At 35.5% G+C, this 22122-nt stretch overlaps 1 protein-coding gene across 3 annotated transcripts in view; it reads left to right on the top strand.

Annotated features, from left to right (window-relative positions):
• VAMP4 (vesicle associated membrane protein 4) overlaps window positions 1-21776 on the top strand; it is a 34763-nt gene extending 12987 nt beyond the window's left edge. For all 3 annotated transcript variants that reach the window (XM_087437908.1, XM_014783416.2, XM_087437919.1), the window contains exons 3-8: window positions 3583-3629; window positions 6815-6865; window positions 13455-13555; window positions 14818-14897; window positions 17860-17911; window positions 19735-21776. In XM_087437908.1, coding sequence (XP_087294034.1) covers window positions 3583-3629; window positions 6815-6865; window positions 13455-13555; window positions 14818-14897; window positions 17860-17911; window positions 19735-19763 — 360 coding nt within the window. In that variant the 3' untranslated portion in view covers window positions 19764-21776. The remainder of the gene's footprint in view (window positions 1-3582; window positions 3630-6814; window positions 6866-13454; window positions 13556-14817; window positions 14898-17859; window positions 17912-19734) is intronic.
• Window positions 21777-22122: the final 346 nt, after the last annotated feature.

Below are 22122 nucleotides of genomic sequence, written 5' to 3'. Positions count from 1 at the left end.
CAAATAAACTGTATCAGAAATGTAATGATTATCTGTTACTTATTAGCTAGAATAGCATTCAAGAAATATTTGTTGAAGGAATTAATGCATCTCCCTGAGTATTATTGACTTTGAACATCTTTTCATGTGGTCATTGGCCATTCTGTCTTCTCTTGGAAATTGTCTGCTCTACTACCTTGACAATTTTTCTGTAATGTGTCTTTTTATTACTGGTTTGTCAGAGCTCTTTATATAATACAGATATCAAAACCTTTGGTGCAAAAGTATGTTGCAGATTATTTTCCCAATCTGTTACTTGCCATTTAACCTTATTTATGATGTCTTACGTTATTCATGTTTTAAATTTTTATGTAATCAAATCCATGAAATTTTTCTTTAAAAGCTTCTGGGTTATATGTTACTTAGGAATAACTTACCCATCTTAAGAGTTAAATACTGCGGCCGGCCCCGTGGTGTAGCCATTAAGTGCACGTGCTCCACTGCTGGCGGCCTGGGTTCAGATCCTGGGTACGCACTGACGCACTGCTTGTCAGGCCATGCTGTGGCGGCGTCCCACGTAAAGTGGAGGAAGATGGGCACGGGTGTTAGCTCAGGGCCAGTCTTCCCCAGCAAAAAGAGGAGGATTGGCATGGATGTTAGCTCAGGGCTGATCTTCCTCACACAAAAAAAAAAAAGTTAAATATTTATTTCATATACTTTTAATCCTTGTGATTTCATGAATAAATGCATTTAAGATCACATTTTCCTTTAAATACCACTGTGACCATACTCTACAGATTTTGTTCTGTAATGTTCCCAGTGTCATTCGTTTCTGAATAGTCTATTAAACTTCCATTTACATTTTAACATGTTAATTAGAAGGGTGTTTTAAAATTTCCTTTTGTTATTTGTCTTAGTTTCCATTGCATTATGCCCAGAGAGTGTGACCTGGTTGTTTCTAGTTTTTGGAGTTTATTAAATTCTTTTGTGGCTTATCCATTTCTTGGATATTTGAAAATAAAATTTGCTGAGTACAAAGTTCTAGATTATTTATTCTTTGTCTTCTTGGTTTCTCTATCTCTGAAGGTATGGTAAATCTTTCCTCTGATTTTGAATGTATCTGTTTCTTCTAGTTTGAGCAGCTTTTGCTTTATATATGTCAAAGCTATACTGTTATATATAAACATTCATTGCTGTTAAATCTTCTTGGTGGATTGTGCATTTTGTCACTGTAAAATCTTCTTATTTGATTGTTTAATGATTTTGTCCTAAAGTTCTTCTGTGTTAATATTGATAACTCTAACATTCTTTTTGTTCGAATTTGCAGATATATCTTTTCCACCTCTTTTTTCATGCTTTATTTGGCATTTGTTTTAGGTGAATTTCATGTTAACGGATATTGGCTGGAATAATTTGAACTTGAATCATATAGTTTTTGCTTTTAATAGGAGCATTCAAACCATTCACATCTATTATGATAACTAATATATTTTGGCTTTTTCTGCACTAGCCTGTCCCTCAGCTGGCAGTGAATGCTCTTCACTCTGATCTTTGGTTGGCTTGTTGTTATCATTTGGATCTCAGCTTAAATTTCACCTCTTGAGAGTAATTTTCCATGACAACCTAATCAATCTCTTTTAGTCACCCTGTCACTTTCTATCCCATCACTGTTTTGATTCTCTGCATAGCATTTATCACCATCAGATGTTTTTCTAAGATAGCTCAGACCTTGTCTGCCTGGTTCAGAGGTGGGGCTTGGTACTTAGAACAATGCCTAGCATGTAGAGGATGCTCAAACATATTTGTTAAAGGAATATTGAATACATCTTGTTTTCATTTTCTTACTCTTTGTGATGTGTTATATACTTATACATAGATATAATGATATTCATTATATTTCTTATGTTTCCTTCTTTTCCCTAACTTCTTTTGCTAGATTGATTATTTTTCTCATCTTCTCCCCACCCCCAGCACCACTAGACAGTTAAAAAGTTTCCTCCCTTTCTCCTTCTTCCCCTCTCTCTTTTGTTATTAACTTTATATTTTAACAATGATGTTTAAATCTGTGTTCTCTGTCAATTACACCAAAAACTGTGCCCCCTCCCTTGTTTTACTTTTCGTTCTAGCCCTCTTCCCCTGCCCTCCACTCCTCTTCCCACTAGATAAGCATGTTACTGTGCTTTTACTTCCTCACTTCACTCTCCCACTCCCAGCTTCTGGGTTCTGTTAGGAAAGTTTTAGGCCCTTGTAAAGTTTTTCCTTATATTATGCCTTTTCTTTTCATTAGTTGTAAGTTATAGTTCACAATCACATTGCCTTTATCCATTTAGATTTGACCACACATTTTATTAGATTCATTGATTGTATCAATCTCTGTCTTAAGATCTTTGTTCTGATTTAATTTTCTTTTTGGCTGTGTAATTCTTTGAGTAATTTCCTCAGAAAAGCTACCTGGGTGGTGTATTTGTTTCCTATTGCTGCTGTAACAAATTACCACAAACTTAAAACAACACGAATTTATTGTCTTATTGTTCTGGTGACCAGAAGTCCAAAACGGGTCTTAGTGGGCTAAAATCAAGATGCTGGCAGGGCTGTATTCTTTCTGGAGGCTCTAGGAGAGAACCTGTTTCTTTGCCTTTCCCAGCTTCTGGAGGCTGCCTGCCCTCCTTGGCTCATGCCCCTTCATCTGTCTTTAAAGCCAGCAGTGTAACATCTTCTAGTCTCTCTCTTTCTCGGGCATTTCTGCCTCCATCTTTTAAGAACTTTTGTGATTATCTTGGGCCCAGGTAGGTAACCCATGTTGATCTTCCTATATCAAGATCCTTAACTTAATTACATCTGCAAAGTCCCTTTTACCATGCAAGGAAACATATTCACAGGTTTCGGGGATTAAGATGTGGGAATCTTTGGGGAGCCATTATTCTGCCTACAAGTTGTATACTGTTTGAGTTCTTGTGTGCTGAAAAGGTCTGGTTTTTGCTCTTCTTTAGCCTCGTTTTGGAACTTTACATCTTCCCCTTTTGGGGAGAGGATGTGACCATCTTCATTTTAAGGAAAATAGTTGCATCTTATAAGGTAAAAGTACAAAGTTGTTTTTGTTTAGGAAGTTCAAATATGTGTAGAGGGCTGTTTATGGATTGAGTAGCTAGAAGGTGGACTGTGCCAATTATTAAGCCCTTGTCTCTCAGCTCCAAACCTACCTTCTATACTCTTCTCTCTGCTGCTGGAGTTGGACTCTGCAACTACATTTCTCCTTTGCCACCTGGCTCCCCATTCGGTGCTGCCAATAGAGACTGGAAGGCAGGGGGAAGGAGAAGCGGCTTGCTCCTTCCTCACTGCCTGAAGTGTTTCCTCCCACACCAGCTTCAGTGACCTTTCTACCTTGTAGTTAGTCATAGGATTCTCATATTATCAGCATTTTCTTTGGAAAGTCTGCAAATATGGTTTCATATCTTTTAGGTTCCGATGAAACACATGTAATTACTTGTCTGGGAGCTTGGAATTAAAAAATTTCAACAGGTTGGAACTTGTTTGCTTACTCCTCCCTGACAGTTTATAAGCCCTCTGAATCTGAAAACTCAAGTCTTTTTCTTTTTTTGACAGAGAAATCTTTTGGAAGATGATTCAGATGAAGAAGAGGACTTTTTTCTGTAAGTTTTTTTTTTTTTTACAGCTTTATTGGGATATAATTGACATGCAATAAAATGCATGTAAAGTATAAAATATGAGTTTTGACATATGTACTGTACACCTGTGAAATCATCACCAAAATCAAATAATGAACATAATAACCATCACCTCAGAAGTTTCCTCATACCCCTTGGTAATTGGTTACTCTCCCAGTCCCCAGGCAACCACTGATCTGCTTTCTATCACTATAGTTTGTATTTGCTAGAGTTTTTTAAATAAATAGAATCATACAGTGTGCCTCTTTTTTACTGGCTTCATTCACTCTGCATAATTATTTTGAGATTCATCCATGCTGTCACGTGTATCAATAGTCTATTTCTTTTATTTCTGAGTAGTATTCCATTGTATGAATGTACTGCAATTCATTTATCCATTTAGTTTTTATAAACTGGTTTAAAAAGTATCCATTTATCCATTAACTTATTGATGAATATTTGGGGTGTTTCTAGTTTTTAGCTATTATGAATAAAGCTGCTATAAACATTTCTGTACAGGTTCTTGTGTAGACATATGCTTTCATTTCTGTTGGGTAAATACTTAGGAGCAGAATGGCTGGTCTGTGTTTATAGCTGTTTTCCGAAGTGGTGTGCCATTTTACCATCAGCTTTGTATGAGGGTTCTAGTTGCTCCACATCCTCATCAGCACCACATATGGTCAGTCTTTGAATTTTAGCCATTCTTGTGGGTGTGTAGTGCTATCTCATGATTTTAATTTGCCTTTCCCTAATGACAAATCACGTTGAATGTCTTTTTTTGTATTTGCCCTCCTCATATCTTCTTTGGTGAAGTACATGTTAAAATCTTTTGTGCAATTCTAAATTTTTCTTCTTAAGTTGTAAGAGTTTTTTATGTATTCAAGATACAAGTTTTTGTCAGATATGTTTTAAAAGTATTTACTCCCAGTATGTAACTTCATCTTTCCATTTTCATAACAGTATCTTTTGAAGATACAAGTTTTGATTTTGATGAAATCAGTTTATTAAATTTTTTTTCTTTTGTTGTTTTTGCTTATTTAAGAAACCTTTGCCAAACCCAAGGTCACTAAGATTTTCTCCTGTGTTTTCCTTCTAGGAGTTTTATAGTTTTGGCTTTTACATTTAGGTCTATAATCTAAAGTTAATTTTTATATATGGTTGAGGTAAGGGTAAAGGATTTTTTTTTTTTTTGGCATATGGGTATCCAGTTGTTCCCCCACTATTTGATGAAAAGATTATCCTTTCCCCATTGAATTGCCTTAATACTTTGTCAAAGTTAATTGACCTGATCAGTCCTTTGCAGTTATGATTAGAAGGGGCTGTCATACCGGCCTAGGTTTATCTTTGCAAACTCAGGAAGGATGACATATTGTTGCAGGAGTTTTCTCCGGAGATGGATGTAGAGGGATATGCCTGAGAGGAAGCATTGACCTCCCTCTTTGTTATAATGTTATGAAGTTTTTTTTAGAGGCTTCTTTTTCCCTCAAATAAAACCAGTTTATAAAAAGTAATTGACAGCCATGAAGCAATGGACAAAAGAGCCTACAGGATAGAAAGCAAATCCAATAACAAGAAATAGTATCGTTTTTGGCAGGAAGGTCAGATGAAGTGGAAAGATAATTTCCTACAGGTGACAGGATTTGCATAGAGTCACAAAGCTAACTGCTCACAGTGCCAATTATGGTGAGAAGCCTTAAACTAGACCAATAGCTACCTGTCAAGAAGGAACTCAATATTGAAAAGAAGGCCAGATACTTTGGTTAAATAAGTGATTACCTGAATGTAAGTTAGATACCCTTGTAAGAAACACTAACTCTTCAGACCAGCAACGTGCCGCTGAAAGTTCACTCCCAAATAATGCTATACATCTTCCAAAGGGCCCGACAGCAAAACCAGCTTACTTGTTCAGGATGCAGCTTCTACACACTGTGGTTCTGTGTGCTGAAAGGAAACCAAATAAAGTTCTTAAAATAATATTTAAAAATTAATCAACATCCATGTTCATAGGAGTAATATTCACAATAGCCAAAAGGTGTAAGCAACCCAAGTGTCCATGAACAGACGAATGGATAAACAAAATGTGATATGTACATACAATGGAATATTACTCAGTCTTAAAAATGAAGAAAATTCTGACTCATGTTACAACATGGATGAATCTTGAAGACATCGTGCTAAGTGAAAGAAGCTGGTCACAAAAGGATAAATTTTACATGATTCCACTTATACAAGATACCTATAGTAGTGATACCTATAGTAGTGAAATTCGTAGAGACATAAAGTAGAATGGAGGTTGCCAGGGATTGGGAGGAGGGAGGAATGGAGAGTTAGTGTTTAATTGGTACAGAACCTATTTTCTTTTGAGTTTTGTGGTTTATACTTTATTCTCTATCATCAGAATAATGATAATTACTTAAAATATCTAAAAGTTTTTATTTCCGGAATATTAAAATAGCTTGGTTAAAGTGATACAACACTCGTCTATAATAGAGAAATAATAATTTGAGAAATGTTGATGTTTTCGTAGACTCTTGCATTTCCCTTTATCTATATTGCTAAGTTTAAGATGAGTAATCGAAAAATGTACTTAAGGGGCCAGCCCCGTGGCCTAGTGGTTAAGTTCAACACACTCTGCTTTGGCGGCCTGGATTCAGTTCCTGGGCACAGACCTTTACCACTTGGCGGCGGCCATGCTGTGGCAGTGACCCACAGACAAAAATAGAAGAAGATTGGCACAGATGTTAGTTCAGGGCAAATCGTCCGATACTTAAAAAATTGTAGTGTTATGGATTTTTCTCTATATCCATCCCTGGCAATCAGCATTTCATTATAGCCTAAATTCAAGATGAATTGTACTTTTAGTGTTCTATAATTGATCTAAAGCTATTCATAGTCACTGGCACTTTATTTGTTATGGTATTTCAGAGTTTAATATTATATAAACTCTTGTAACATTCAGAAGAATTAGGTTAATTGTGGCCAGCAGTAAGTACCAGTGAAGCTCAGACATGATTGTATATCATTCAGTTCCAACAATAACAGTGAAATGTGGTTCCTTATGAAAAACGACTAATCCATGTTTAGAATTCAGCTTGAGTATGTGTATGTGTTTTCTGTTTTTATTTTATAATGCTCTCATTATTAATATGTACTTGGTATTTTGTTTTCAGAAGGGGACCATCTGGACCAAGATTTGGACCTAGAAATGATAAAATTAAGCAGTAAGTTCCTGTGATACTCATTTGTTTCAATGATTATCATATTTCTGTGTGGACCAGGGGTATGAGCCAAATCTGGCTGCTGCCTGTTTTTGTAAATAAAGTTTTATTGGAACACAGCCATGCCTGTTTGTTTTCTTATCATCTATGGCTGCTTTTGGACTACAGTAGTAGATTTGAGTAGTTGTGACAGAGACCTTATGGCTCACAAAATCTAAACTATCTATTTCTATGTGGCCCTTTACAGAAAAATTTGCTGAGCCCTGACGTAGACTAAATATAACTACTGAGTTGTAAAAACCCAGTAATTCTTTTTATTTTCACAAAGCCACCTCTGAATTACAGCTAAGGAAATGCAATTCCTGGTTGTTGATTTTTCTTAACTTGATTACCTTATGTCAAATCCGTTTATTTAGCATAATCTCAAGGTCTATTTTGGTTTTAAATCTATAGCTTGATTCCCATTTTCAGAATGATAAAGTAATACAATAGATTCAGTTTTTTGAATACAGTATCTTTTTTATACACTTACAGGCTTTTTTCATATCTATTACTTATCCTAATTCATATATTGATCTAAGTTTTATGGCTAATTAATTCTAGGTTTAAAGCTTTTGCTGTATATATTGTTGGTGGTAGATGATGGATAATGCTGTAGTGAATGCATCTAATGTTAGAAGGATATGAGTCCTGGCAAGTGTGGAGGAGTAGATGGAGCAGTAAAGTATCCCATAGTTAGCTATAAAGACTAACTATGGAAGATAAACAGAATGGCCTGGGTTCAGGATCTAAGGAGGGATAGTTGCTTCCGTAATTATGGATGTAGATGGCACATAGTGGGAAGGTTACTGTAAGGGGTATCAAGTTATTGGTGAGAGACTTGGGCTTTAGCTGAGTAGCTGTTGGTATGAAGAAATATGTTCACACGTAGCTTAATCCTAGCTAATGGATTCTGAAATACAGAACCAAGGTACCAACAAATTGGTTTGAGTACTAAACAGGATGTTTTCATTTTCTGCTGCATAACAAATTACTCTGAATTTAGCAGCTTAAAACAACACATTTATCCTCTCACATTTTCCATGAGTCACAGTTCATTCACTGCTTAGGTGGACCCTCTGCACAGGGTCTTACAAGCCTGAAATCAAGGTGTCGCCAGGGCTGCAATCTTATTTGAAGCTCCTGACCAAGCTCAGGTAGCTGTTGACAGAATTCATTTCCTTGCAGCTGTAGAACTCATGTACTTGCTTCTTCAAGGCCAGCAGAAGAGGGAGTCTCTGACTCGGCCAATAAAGAGACAATGAGCCACTTAGGTTCACACAGTTTATTACTTACATAGACAGTAAAAGGAAGAGTAGCCAGAGATGCCAGCTGCCTGGGTTCTTGTCCTACATGCCAAAAATGATGATACCAAAACAAAAGGGGCCCAGTGGCTGCAATACGAGTAGGGGTATACCTGTTACAAAGGAGCCAATTCTAGACTGCAGCTAAGTGGTTTTATAGTCTGCAGACATACCCTGCAGAAAGCCTCATATGTCATCAGAACCTGGGAGGGGATAAGAAGCTGTCTCGTGATAGTCTCCTAGGGGAGAAAGGAAAGTGAGTGGGAAATGGCCTCACAAGCCACTCATCCTCTCATGTTCTGGGAGGATCACAAAGCATTCAAGGTTGCCAGGACGCCATGGCAGAGCCATTCCCCTACACTGAGCCAGAGTGACTTCTGTATCCACCCACATAGACACGGTCTTGTTCTCTTATACCTAAGTTGCCACTGGAGAGGTGGACTCCACTGATGACGCACCTCTTTTTTGTCCTGCCAGTATGCTGTCTTTCCTGTCTGATATCCTTCTGCAGAGTGAGCCTAGTATTGACTATGGCCTAATGAGTCTTTTGAGTATGATTTTCCAGCTGAACCGCAAAACCACTGCCAGTTCCACAGAGGGGACATTGCAGAGTATATATGTATGTTAGTAAGTGCCAAGCACACACACACATGAATATGTATATGTACATATTAAATTAGGACAGTAACTTTGGTGATCACAGAATTTAACAGTAAGGGATTATTGAGTAAGTATAATGGTTTTTGCTCTAGAGCTGAAGGCTTGCCAGACTTAGAAGGTAGTCAATCATCAGAACACACAGATTAAACCTTGTTGGCACAACCTCGTGAATGCTTATCTGACCAGGGTATGACTCAAGTGTGAGTGCCCAAGATGGCGGAGCACAGCCTGCCACGCAGCTTGCCCGGAGACAAATCCCCGGCATTAGTTTAGGTACCAGAATTGCTAGCACTGGTGAGTTTCTTTAAGGTCTGTTATCACAACTTAATTTGCTGTAACATTTCCGTACAGGTATTTTTTGACTGCATGGATCAGCAGCATTGTTGCTTTGTTTGGATTTGATTGGCATGTTGATAACAGATTAATCCTACAAAAAGTACCCAAAATCACTTTTTAGGGAAGATTTTTTTGGAAAAGATTTTCAATATTCACATGCTTATATAAAATTTATGATTCTCTTTGGGATGTTTCCTTTGCTTTTAAATTAAATAATAGCATCATAAATGCTGCTCTAGTGAATTGTAGACATTCTCTGCTAGGGGTAGGAAATCTCCTAACTGAAGTCTTGGTTCAACCAGTTTAACTTTATAAGGCCCCCCAAGGAATGTTCTGTGATGTAACAGCAATATATATGTATATATATAGTTGCAAAAAGATGACATAACTTTAAAACTTCTTTTGTCAACAGTACCTTAAAAGGCCACAAGATGGAGGTGTTAACTATGAAAATAAATATTTTCTTTACAAAATAAGGGATGAGTGTCTTTGTTTCAGAGCATGTATTTTTTTTTTTTTTTTTAATGGAAGCACATTGACATTAAGCACATGCTAAGCTTTGGGAACTGTGCTAAGTGTTTAAAAACACTGTCACATCTAATTCTCACAAGTGAGAGATTATCATCTTCATTTTAAAGGTGAGAAAATATGAGGCTCCAAGAGGCTTGCAAAGTGACTTGCAAAGCCACATACATAGTAAGTGATAAAGCTGGATTGCAAACCCAGGTCTCTGTGAATACAGAGCTGGGACTCTCTACACAACACCCTGCAGCTTCCCTGTTGATAATCAGAGTAGAGACATTTCAGGAACATGAGTGCTGTCAGACTCTAAGGAGGATTTAAGAAATGCTGAAATGTCTTTTCCTCTCTGCATGTCTGTATCTTTTCCTGTGCATGTTCTCTCTCATGTCCTTTCTTCTACCATATGACTGTTCTTTAAATGGAAGTTATATAAATCTCCACCTTCTCCTTCACAAACTTGCTTTTCCTTTGAGTTCTTAATTTTCTATTTCAGTTAATGGCCATCATCTACTACCTCTCAGTTGCTCAAATTATAAATCTAGAAGTCCTCTACTCTTTTCTTGCTCCAACACCTTCACCCATATCCAGTTAATCACTTGGTTCCTGAAATATCCCCAAATCTTACATATATTGCCTCAGCCTAGAACTTTTCCACCCTCCACCACCTTCTTTACTCTGCCCAGTTCACTCTAAGCTTTACCCTCAAGACTCAGCACCAGGTCTTGATGCCATCTCTGGTCCAGGCTGGATTCATCTAGGCTGCATGACTGATACCATGGGTTTCCTCCCATTATGGCACTTAACACAAGGTAGTATAATCGTGGATACTAGTTTTTCCCCTAGACTGTAATCTTTCTAAAGATGGAGCTCATGACCTTCACATTGGTATCCTCAATGAATAGCATAATGATAACTCCTTAATAAATGTTTTTTGAATGAATGAAATATTTAATTCAGATCAGAAAATATTTGTTGAATGCCTATTTTCTACCAGGCACATTTCACATAACCTGAGAAATAAAAAGATGAGTGGGACAGTCTCTGCTTTTAAGGCATTTACAGTGTAATAATGAGGATAAGACCAACATAAAATACAAATAGAAATCAGAGTATTGTAACTGGTATGAAAATGTGAAAGACCACGGGGAAATATGTTATCACTTGTTTTTTAAAAAATAATCCTTCATATTGAAGTAAATAAGTGGGTAATTTTCTTCTATAAAAGTTGTATTCTGAGCATGAAAACATCTTGAAATATAAAAAACACAATCATGAGATTTTCCATCGAGTAAGGGTTATCAGTAGCTGGATTAAGAGTGTTACACCAGTGGATAGTAATATGCGAAGGAGAAAGTAACAATAGTTTACTAATCACTTTGTAGCAAAATTAAAGCATTTGGTGGTTTGCAGTAGCCATAGAGATTTATTACATGTGTGTCATGTTGTTGGGGTAATACCCCTAGGTTTATGATAATCTAGTATGAATTAATCTGGAATTATGTGGGTTCTGTTCCACTTAATCTGCCTTTATCCATGGAGTATTTTGCCTGTAGGGATTCTGGGACCATAACTGTTTCTTTAGTATTTTGTTTTGTTGTAAAATCATATGTAGTATAGGTGTATTAATATTCCTCGTAGCTATAATCTGGTCATGTGTAGGAGCTGCAGTACATTTTGTCCATCCCCACCCTGCTATACCACCTTACCGTAGGTTGTGATCATCTCTTGCATATGACGAAAAATGACTACTTGGGAATTTCAAGATGGGTCCTTGATGAACAATAGCTCTGCTTCCATTTTAGTTAAAGGGAGACCTCTACATTCACTGCCTTATATCTCTGTCTCAGGCTGGGTGTGCTTTGCAGGACTTATACCCAGATTGTCCACTTATTCCGCAGATATTTATTAAATGCATACCCTGCCCCAAGCACTGTTGCAGGTACTGGGGCTACAAAAGTGAACAGAATAATCAAGGTCTCTGTGTTGGTCAAGCTTACCTTCCAGTGGGGAGAGCAGGAAATAAGCATGTAACTAAATAAATACTTTCACTTAGTGTTAAATGCTGTAAATAAAACAGAGTAATGGGATAAAGACAGGCTGTTTCACAAGGTTAATGCAGTACATTCATTGCACATTCAAACATAAGTTCCATGAGAGCTGGAATTATTGTCTGTTTTGTTCAGTATTGTTTTCCCAGTGCATAGAACAGTACGTAGTAAGCTCTCATTAGCTATTTATTGAATAAATTGATTAGTTGCTTAAATATTGTGCCATTGTTATTATGTAAGATGAACTTCTTTAGCTCTCTGCTTACGTGATTAGGAGTTGCAACAAGACATCTTAGGGATTCAGGGGCTCTTTCAGGTCTGTTTGGACAGCAGAGAATTCTGCATGTCCCAGCTTGGTTGTGCTTCAGTCTTAAATCCTTTAGTAGAATATCATGTGGGAGGCAGAGAACTCTAGGGAGCTATGATGAACCCTGTGTGGATAATCACTGGGTATACATAATGCTTTTAATGTGGGAGGGAGGTGACTATCCTCAACGTAGTAATTGGTACTTGAATCTGAGAATACTTCTGAACCCACCTATGTCTAAATGGGCCTTCATTTTGTTTTTAAAGCAAACTTTTTGAAGATACAGCTCCAAAATAGGGAAGGGCTAGAACTCTTTTTCAAAATTATCCATGTCCATGCCTCACCCCCAGCTCACTGGGTTAGTTTGGGAGATAGTGTAAGAGTAGAGGGCAGAGAGGACATGTGTATTTTGAAAATTTTTAAAAAGCTTTCTAAGTGGTAACTGATATACTTCTTCACCTGGAAAGAACAATTGCATATCCTTATTTATTTAAAACATATATATACTTAATATTTATATAGTTGGTAGTTATATGGTGCATTTTAAACAGTTGTTGATTTATAAGAACCATGAGTTCACTTTATTTCTTCTTTCAAATATGTCACTGGCATGACTTATTTCCTAAATTAATTTAAGGTAATTTTTTGTGTAATGATGGGAGCAACAGAGGAAAACTAGACACTTAAAATAATTAAACATTTCTGTGTGCACTCTGGAGGTAACTCCTGAGTGAGAGCAGGCAGCTGAGAACCAATTATTAAATTTTCGAATTTAGATTAAATCTTCATCGAACCGTCTGAAATTTGGTTAGAACAGGCCCTCATCGCCCAATATAAAGGAGGAAATCATATTTTCATTTTGAAGTACAACAAAAAATTTTTCCTGTTTGCTCCCTTGTGGGTGCTTCAGAACTTTCCCAGATGTTGCCAGTTGTCTTAAACACTGTTTGTTTAAGAGAAAACTGATGAGCAGTGAAGAGTTGTACCCACTGAGCATCAGTGTTGTAGCTGGGTGTCTGTGATGCCTCAACAGCCTATTGAGAAGAAAATGAAACTGATGATTAGAGTCAAGCTATTGGACTAAATTCTGCAGTTACTGAACATTTCAAAAGGACATTTAATTTGCAGAAACAGGGCTAAAAATAAACTATCTCTAAGTTAAATATTGCTTTTATTTATATCATGTTATCTTTACTTCCCTGAGTACTCAAGCCCACAAATGGAAGAACATTGCTACAAAGCCTTAAACTTAAACATTTTATAGTTGAATAATTCTCTGAAAACTTGCTATTTTCTATCATGTCTAATGAAAGTTTCAAAAATTGTAAAATTCTCAAAAGAAGAATAAATCATTTTTAATTTTTTTTTTAAACTAGTGTTCAGAATCAGGTGGATGAAGTTATTGATGTCATGCAAGAAAATATTACAAAGGTAATTGAAAGAGGGGAGAGACTAGATGAACTACAGGACAAATCAGGTACAGATACTTCACATTTCTTGGTATTATTAATCTATGTTTTGATAGTTTACTTCTATGATTTTTCTAGCCCAAGTTCAGGAATCTTGACTTAGGAAAATGGTATTCGGTTCTTAACTTTATGATTTTAATGTTTTAACTTTAGCTGCTTTTGCTTTGAATCATCTTGTTAATTCATTCATTATTTCTTTAATTGATCAGTTGAGAAAGGAAAATTTTAAAATTCATTGTTGGGGCGGGCCCTGTGGCATAGTGGTTAAAGTTTGGCACACTCCACTTCGGTGGCCCAGGTTCACGAGTTCAGATCCTGGGCACGGACCTACACCACTTGTCAGCCATCCTGTGATGGTGACCCACATAGGAAATAGAGAGGAAGATTGGCACAGATGTTAGCTCAGGGTGAATCTTCCTCAAGCAAAAAAAGAGGAAGATTGGCAACAGATGTTATCTCAGGGCAAATCTTCCTCAACAACAACAACAACAAAAAATCAAAATCCTTGAAATAAATAAATAAATAAAATTCATTGTTAAAGAGTTAGAGTTATTTCTTCTTTTGTCCTTTTATGTTGATGTGCTTTGTATTTCTTATGATCTCAAGGAGGAGATGTCTAATCACTTCTTTTCAGCACTTATTTTAAACTTATCTGATATTTTCATCTTATGCTTTGTGTGGTAGCTTAGTAACCTTTCTTCACTGACAGATGTTAGTCTCTGTTCTTGTAACAGTTCTTGGTACCCATTAGGTGGTCAAATATTGTTTAAATAATGAGTGACTGAATATCTGATTAGTCCTGGACAGACTTGTTTAACCAAAAAACTTATTTAACCCCTTTTAAAATTCATATTGTTTTGCTTCAAAATTAGTCACTTTTGGTATCTCCTAAGAATCTAACCTTCTCCACTTGTAAATTTTTTCTATAGATGTGCCAAGTATTTGAATTTTTAAAGAGTATTTTCTTACCAGAATTCATAAGTTTGTTTGAAAGCATTGAGGCCCTGGGGAGACTCTCTTAATCTTATTGTAAAATTGGATTGAGCAAACTGACCTGAAGCCATTTTTTTCTTTTTTCTTTTCTTTTTTTTTTTTTTATAGTACAGAATGCCAGAGTTTGTGGGTGGAGGAAAGGGAGGATATTGTTTTCATGCTTAAAAGGGAATAAGTTTGCAGAAGTAGAAATTAATATTTTCTTGTCTTTGTGTGACTAGATAAAAGAATCCTGTTATGTCGTTTAATCCTTCTCTCCATCCTCTATGTGATATAGAAAGCTTATCGGATAATGCAACTGCTTTTAGCAACAGATCCAAACAACTTCGAAGGCAAATGTGGTGGCGTGGATGCAAAGTAAGTGAGAAGATATTGGGTAGGTTGGTCAGCACCTTCAGTGGTAGTCAAAGACGTGAAGAGAAAGAGCCTCTAGATTATAAGCTCTGTGGGGACAGGACTCCGACTGTCCTGCTTATTGCATTTCCTGAACCTGGGACGTGGTAGGAACTCAGTAAATATTTGTTGAATTAATTAATAGCTTTTGGGACAGAAATAACTAAAGTAATCAAGCAATGCCTAAAAGGATGTTTTCTTCATAGAAAATAATCCACATTTTATGAATAATTTAGCTACCTCTAGACTTATCTTGTAAGAAATGTTAATTTTACTCATAATTTACTATTAGTACCTTTTTGGAGCAACCTATAGCATTACATAGAGATATGAAAAAGATAGGATGGAAGCTAAAGAAAAATAGAATTTTCTGTTGAAAGAGGAAAAACATAAAAGCAGTTTATATGTCAAAATCCATTATGGCAAATGGGGCTAAGAAAAAAAACCCCACTCTCCCTCATTATTCCACAGAAATTTTTAACAGGGAAAAAAATGAGAATCGTTATATACTAATATATCCCTGCAAAATATTTTGTAGAAATGAATTTGCTTCTTAAATCAAGTATGGCTACTAATCATGAAACAGAAAAGGTTTCTTTTAAGATTTTGTAGCAAATTTCATGTCATGTGAACAAATCTTTTCTTTTTTCTCCTGGTTCTGTGTATCCTTTTTGGCTTTGTTAAAAATCTTAGACGTAAACTCATTGTTTTTAATCTCTCATTTTCAAGTTTAGTATAACTTTCTAAACTTGACTTTGACATACGCTAAGGGTTTCTTCCAACAGTTGCCTTGGATTTACTTATTTTTGTCTTTGTACCTGTTGAATCCTCTTACTTTCAGAAATAGAACTTAGGAGAGAAACGTGTTTCCTTGCCCCCCTTGTCTAGGATTTAAACTTGCTATTTTAAATTCTTTATTCTTTAAAGAATAAATTTTCTATTTTCTTTGAATTTTCTATTTCTATAGAAATTTTCTGTTCTATAGACTAGTTTGGAAGAACAAAAGGTCCATGAGCCATTCACTTCTTCTCCCCCTATGCACACATGACCCATTCAGGTAGCTACAAAAAGAAGATCGTAATGTACGTTTTGCCTAGCTTTTTTTAGACATATCTAAAGATTTTCCTTTTGTACTTTGGCAGGGTTCAGATCAGAAAGGGTAAAGATAGAGGGGGGAGATTGGCTACAACAGGACATGAGGGAACTTTAGGGAGTGATGGAAATATCTTATATTTGACTGTGATGGTGGTGGTTGACAACTATATGTATTTGTCAAAACCCATCAAAATGAACTTTAAAAGGGTGAATTTTATCCTATGTAAAGTATATCTCAATAAACCTGACTTAAAAATAAATAAGTGAACTAAATTATCCAGTGGGTGGGGAGGGACAATTACTGACACCTCTCTTAAGTATCTAGGAGGCTCTGAGGCTGTTATATGTTAAATGATAAACAGATTTTGTCCATGTCGTTTGGAAGAAGAGCACTTGGACATGCATGAATGCATTACTGGCATTTTGATTTGTGAACATTTCCTGGCCTGTGTTAGAAACCCAAGGAAGAAAACTCTTATTTATCGAAGTGTTTTAAAATTAATATTGATATTTCCATTTAAATCTTCTAAATGTTAAGCCTAGCACAAATTAACAGGGCAAATTAATGTTATGTTTTGGGTAAAGTTGAAAAACTACTGTAAAATTCTAAATTACTTTAAAAATGTTTTCAGGTTAAAAAAAGATGCAAAGCTTCCATATATTCTCTGGATCACTTTTTCACCAAAGTACTTTAGTACAATATGGACCCAGACACCTACTGAAAATGTACCTCTTATATTCATCTGGTCTGAGTCTGTTTCTACATTTTTTGGTTATCATAATTAGTAATTTTGATAGGCACCTGGTGTCCAAATTGCAAAGCTTCCATGTATTCTCTTGGTCACTTTATTCTTGTCGTGAATGTAATGCCACTAAACTCACACCAGTGGTTCTATTTTAGAAACATTTCATTAGCTACTTCTGGTTGCTATTTGTGATACTCATCGGAATGTTTCATGTGTTTATAATAACTGGGTATCTTTTTTTCTGAATGAACAATCTTGAATAAATTATCTATAAAAAATATTTGATGAAAACAAGACTTTATTTGAATTCATCAGGAAAATCAAATCAACTTATAGTTTATGCATTTTAGGATTAAATGAAGAATGTGACAATTTTATAAAGAGAGATGATGGGAGCTTAAAATATTAAGCATCTGACAAAGGACTAACCTTAAGGTTTCTCCTCTCAACTTTGAAACTAACACACAGAATGCTCTTAGGTTATTCTTTCAATAATTCAATATTATTATTATTTAACTTAGGTTAAATGAGGTTATTCATGAAGAATCTAAATTATATTCCTCAAAGTAGAGATAAAAATGCCAAGAAGGAAGTAAGGGGATCAAAAACTAACAGAACTCTCATATGCTTTGACAATAAGAGCTATAAAAAAGGCTGCCTTATTCTATATATATTGAACCATTTGTACTGGATGCCTATGTTGTTCATCATACCCTGACACTTCTGAACAGAGTTGCTAAAATATTGTACTTTTCCTGGTCTCTTATTAGAAATAAGCATGAGAAATCGTAGATAAAAAGTCCAGGCCCAGGAAGACTTTGATTATTATTGTTGACTGTGCAGTACAGCCTTGAACCATAAAATCCAGGCAAGCAAAAACCCTCAAATTTGGGGAATTCTGATTATTTATAAAAAGATACAAATAGCCAGCAAGTTCATATGAGAAAAAATTTGAAAACCTTTCCAGGGATGAGCCTGTTCGTTGATGAATTAGTATAATGTGAATAAATAGCACAACAGATAGTCTTGCCTTTATTAACAAGTCAAACATTAATATGTTTCTTATGCCTTTTTGTGTGTTGTAGATAAAAGCCATCATGGCTTTGGTTGCTGTTATCCTTTTGTTAGTGATTATCAGTAAGTATTTACTGGATTACTAATGTAGGGGGTATCCTTTGTTTTGGAGTTCATTTTAATTCCCTTTTTAATTTATTTTCAGTTGACCTACTGTGACTAATGTCAGGATTGAGTAACGACTTCTGACCCGAGTCAGGAGCTCTTAACTTAGAATCTATAGCTCTCTGAAAGTGCTCTTAAATTGTATGTAAGGTTTTATGTGAAGATGCGTATGTACATTTTTATGGCTAGAGAGTCTCTATCTTTATCAGATTCTCAAAGAGAACTCCTGTCCAGCCCCCCATCCCCACCCCACAAATGCAAAGCTAAATGATTTATTGAGGCCAAATGTGGTTATTACACCCAAGATCATAATACTCATTTTTTATTTATTATTAACTTTCAGGTATGGTAGCTTGTGTTTCATAATATTGTATTTGAAGGACAAATCCAGATAAATTCTCCAGATGACAATTTGTTTTGTTTTTTGTTTTGTTTTTGTTTTAGATTTGAGCTTGATTTCAGTCATTAAAGCATAACTCTTGTCCTTCCTTTTTTCCTTAATTTTTAAAGTCAGAACATTTTTAATATCTCCTTTTCTCCAAGGCCTCTTTACCTATGTTTATAGGGCTTTTATGAAGATTTGGAAAGTGTCTCAAAATAATCATTTGAAAAATTCCATGGCGATACTCAAAATCTTTTAAAAGAGAAAAAAGTTTTGTTACAAAGAAATAGAATTGATCCTCAATATCTGTGGATTCTATGTTTGCGAATTCACCTGGTGGCTGACATTGCTGTATAACCACACAATCAGTACCTGAGGTGCTTTCGCAGTCATTGGCAGATGTGTGCAGAGCAGTGAAAAATTTGCTCTCCTGATGCGCACGTTCCCAGCTGATGTCTGACGGGACCATGCTCTGCCTTCTAGTTTCTGCTCTCATAAAGTAAACAAGTGTCCTTCAAAGTATATTTAGTGCCATGTTTCTCACATTTTTGTGCATTTTGTTGGGGATTTCACTGTTTAAAATGGCCCCCAAATGCAGTGTGGAAGTGTGTCTGGTGTCGCGAAGTGCAAGAAGGCTGTGACGTGCCTTACGGAGAATATACATGTTAGATAAACTTCATTTAGGCATGAATTATAGTGCTGTTGGCTGTGAGTTCAATGTTAATGAATCAATGATATATATTAAATAAGGTCTCTCTAAACAGAAACTCATATAAAACAAGATAATGTATTGATTGGTTGACAAAAATGCTGTAGCCAGAGGCACGCAGGAATTTAACCCTGTATTTCCCCTAGGAGCATGACTAGTATTCACTAATTCAACGTTTGTGGTGACTTTATAGAACATAACTACTGCAAATACCAAGAATCAACCATATATATGGTGGACAATTTGGAAAATGTGGAATAGCATAAAGAAGCAAATAAAATTCAACTGTAATCTTACCACACAGAGATAACTACTGTTATAACTATTATATATACTTCAGGTCTTTTCCTATTAATATATAAACATGTTTTTCAAAAACTAAGATCATATACACTTTCTAATAAATATATTGTAAATATTTTCCCATGTTAAATATTTTAAAAATATTTTAGCAGCTGTATGCTGTGGTTATGACATAATCTATTCCATCAAAATGCCAGTGTTAGACATTTAGGTTGTTTTATGATATTTTCACTTCTCCATTCCCATTTGTTGTCTGTCATCTCAGATAAAAGTTCAGTCCTCATTACCTGTTTACAAAAGTGGACACAGCTACATTTAGGAATATTGTTTCTAACACAGCATATGAATCTGATTTTTATGTTCCTTTTTCATTTTTTTCTCTTGCAGTTCTTATAGTTGTGAAATACCGTACTTGATTTGATGACAGAGATCTTCATTAAACAAAATCTGGGACAATAATAATAAAAGATTGCTGCATAATTTAAATGAAACCTATGTATATAACTTTCAAAACTTCTTTTTTCAAGCAACTGAGGCAAGTATCACTTCAAATTGGAACACTGAGAATGTCCAATTATCTTCTTCCCTTCTAACAAAATGTGCTTTTAATAATTATGTTTAAGGCAAAGATAACCAGCCTCTATTTTGCCATATTCCAAGGATCTAATTTGAAACTAGATACTTGCCTGTTCATTATTTGTGTATATAGTTAAGCACTGATAACGATATTTCCTACTGTTGTTTTAGTGGCATAAGGACTTGCGTTGTTGCGTCAAGGTGGGGGTCGGGCGGGTGGTCAGGAAGCCTGTGTAGAGCGCCACCAAATCGTTATGTTTAAAGAGATGCATAACCATTCCGTCAGTATTTGCAAGATTCTTCTCACATTACAATTGCTTTGCAAGCAATTTCCACATGTTTATGGGTTTAACAAAAACTAAATGTTGGAAATGTTGCTGCCTTCAGCTATAACTGAAAACATTCCAGTAAACCTATTTTTGACTGTATAAGGGAATGTGTAGTAATTTTTAGGCATTTGGATTATGGAAATGGGGAATTTAAACAGTGTGAAAAGCATAGTATGACACCATAAAACTGGAGATAATAAAATTATTGGAGAATGTCATTGGAGTGTTTGAAAATGACCAACATATAGCTACAAGTCATGGTCCAGTCTGTTTTCAGTTAGCCTCCAAAAAGAGGGACCAGTCCTAATGGGAGTAAATGAAATCCACAGGTAACCATTCCCTAACTTTATTTTCATTAACAGCTTTCCTCTTTAACTTCAACTAGCCCTTTTACCAGAAATGCTAGAAGTAGCAAAATCATCTGCTTAGAATTTGCTGTTTTTGCATTCCCTGATCATCCCCTGGGAGATGCATGTTGTACAATCAAGTATCAAATTAGCCAACAATGAGTATAAAAACTCAGGAGCCTAGGTAATCATCAGTCAGTCAGTAACGAAATGCTAGGGTCACCATTAACGTCCGTCTGTTTTTATAACAAAATGTGTTGATAACTTTAAAATGCGCCAACCTCCTCATGTTGTTTAAACAAGTCAGAGTGAAAATACAGTCTTCTAATGTATGTGAGGAGGAAGCTTTACAATAAAATTGGAGGTTCTACAGAAACTTGTGCACATGGACATTTTAGCAATATATGTATATTACTCTAAATTTGAGATAGGGTTAATAGAAAATACCAGTATTTAAATAGGAAAAAAAAAGATTCTGTATAGGTTTTATTTCTTTGGTCATTTTAATTCAAAATGTATAAAACAGATTTTTTTTTTTTAATTCTACAGGATTAGTACTAAGAGGCAAAAATGTTCTGTTTAGAATGGAAAGAAATTGGAAGGGAGAAAGCAGATTAAGAGATACTCAAGACAGCTGCAAGTTATGAAGATCTAAATATAATTGCTAAATTTTATAGCCCACTAAGAACATTTAAAAAGAGAAAAAGGTCTCACATACGATGGAGTGTTGTCTCTGGTCTCTCCACTCTTTGTAAACGTCAATTAATGTAAATAACTAAATCCTTTGACAAAATAAGATACCCAGGAAAATTAGTGTTTTTAGAATTTCAGTGGCTAATATAGTTTAGGATTGGAAATCTTTTAATCAAGTGAACAGAATCAGTCCTAACATATGCATGCATGTCCTTTATTTGGGATTGGAACTGGATTCATCAGTGGTTAATTTTCCATTAGTTGGTATAGAAATCTGGTTTCTCCATGATATCTTTCAGTGAAGCTGATTATTTATTTCTCAAGATTATTTCTCAAAAAGATTATTTCTCAAAAAGAATCCATATTTCCAGTGTTTCATTTAATGAAGTATGCTACTTTTAAAGAAAAATAAAAATAAAAAAATTTTTAAATTATTTTTTAAAATTTTAACCATAAAAAAATAAAGGAAATATTTATATGACAATAGTGTATATATATAGTTCTCTTTGTATTTAAATATGTTGCTGCTGAGAACACTGGTGGTGGACATGTCACTCTGTTAGAGCTTTGTCCTAGTGGTGTCTTGGTTCACGGTTTATCATTTCTTCCTTCTTGGTCTTGATTAATCCTGAGACCCTTAAAATGGCTGGCATGTTTATGACTTTACTGTGGTAACCTTGGAGACATGAGCCTTCTTAAAATCAAAAACAGAAGAAAAATATGTTGTTCAGACTGGTGCCAGGCCTACCTTCCTTCCCTCCCTTGATCATTCTTTTTCTCATTCAGCTCAGATCATCCTGCACTTGAAAAATGAAGTTTTACCACCATCA

Source organism: Ceratotherium simum, chromosome 2, assembly GCF_057802395.1.
Source record: "Ceratotherium simum simum isolate JZ-2026a chromosome 2, ASM5780239v1, whole genome shotgun sequence".
Classification (NCBI taxonomy): Eukaryota; Metazoa; Chordata; class Mammalia; order Perissodactyla; family Rhinocerotidae; genus Ceratotherium; species Ceratotherium simum.
This window is presented reverse-complemented; position numbering and strand designations above follow the sequence as displayed.